General features: G+C 26.6%; 1 protein-coding gene across 1 annotated transcript in view; it reads right to left on the reverse strand.

Moving 5' to 3' along the window:
* LOC115950953 (WD repeat-containing protein 20-like) overlaps positions 1-659 on the reverse strand; it is a 9,912-nt gene extending 9,253 nt beyond the window's left edge. Inside the window, exon 1 of the mRNA XM_031068244.1 lies at positions 622-659. Within this exon, the coding sequence (XP_030924104.1) occupies positions 622-659 (38 nt within the window). The remainder of the gene's footprint in view (positions 1-621) is intronic.
* Positions 660-1,445: the final 786 nt, after the last annotated feature.

The raw sequence follows: 1,445 nt of genomic DNA on the forward strand, positions 1-1,445 counted from the left end.
ATCCCTACGTAGGAAGATAGAAATAGAAGAAAAGATAAGACATGAAAGAGAAAAAGTCAAAGTCCACAATAGTAGGCAAAATAATTATGGTAATAGTGATAGTGTAGTAAAAGTAAAGATGGAAGAAAAAGACAAAAAGAGTAATAGTTTTAAAGAAAACAATTGACAGAACTGAAAACCACAGTTTAATTGAATTGGCTAAAAAGATAGAACTTTTAAGTTTACCAATAGAGACAGACAGAAAAAGAGAAATAACAGTTTTAAATACTATTGAGTCAGATAATGAGAAAACTGACAGACAGGTTAATAATACTATTTGTCATAAATGTAAAAGATATGGACATACTAAAAAACAATGTGACAGACATAATAGAATTACTAAACAAATTAGTAAATTGGAATTTGAGAAAGATATTATAAAAGAATTAATAGAAATATTTAATGTTAGTCAAAAAGAAGTAGATCAAGTTAAGAAAGAGTTAAAATCAACCAACCCACTTAAGATTAATAAAAGAAAAAGAAAACAAAAAGACATAATAATGAAACTGATAGAAAATCTACCAAATCACTATAAAGACAAGAAAGAATATTTATTAAAGTTGAAAGACACTATAGAAATACCTATTGCTTGCATTAGCTGCAAGAAATATGGTCACCATGTTACGGATTGTAGAAAGAAAGAAAAAGCCAAGAAAGAAAAAGACAAGAAAGAAAAGGTAAGAATAAAATTAAAACAAGATGGTGTAGAGATAAAACCAATAGCTCTACTGACAGAAGAAGAAATAGTAAAAAAGGAAATTAAAGAAATTAAAGAAGAAAATCTGACAGACGTAAATAAACATGATATTGTAAAAGAATTTTCTAATTCCATGATAGACCCCTTTGATCCTCCTACAGATAAAATTTCAGTTTCAAACAATAGTAATAAATTTGATAGACAGAATTTCTTAAGTTTAATTGACAGAGTAATTCTCCAAAAATGGCATACAGATATTACTTTACAGTTTTCTTTGACAGAAATTGCTTTGATAGATTCAGGTGACGATATAGTTCATATACAAGAAAGATTAATACCCTTAAAGTATTATGATAAATCATCTGAAAGATTAATTCAGGACAATAGAGAAAAACTGATAATTAATTATAAAATAACTAATGATCATATATGCCATGACAGAATATATTTTGAGACAGCTTTTGTTTTAATTAAAGACTTTCCTTCTAAAATTATTTTAGGAACTCCTTTTATGAATTTTATTTATCCCTTTTTAATGACAGATAAAGGAATTAAAACTAATGTGTTAGAAAAAGATATATTCTTTAAATTCATTGTACCACTTGTCTTGACAGAAATACACTCTTCCAAAAAGGTTACTATTTTAACAGATATCAACGTTAGAGAAATCTATAGAACTGAAAGAAGTTTGGCAGAAATGCTATTTGTT

This window comes from Quercus lobata, chromosome 1, assembly GCF_001633185.2.
Source record: "Quercus lobata isolate SW786 chromosome 1, ValleyOak3.0 Primary Assembly, whole genome shotgun sequence".
In the NCBI taxonomy this organism is placed as follows: domain Eukaryota; kingdom Viridiplantae; phylum Streptophyta; class Magnoliopsida; order Fagales; family Fagaceae; genus Quercus; species Quercus lobata.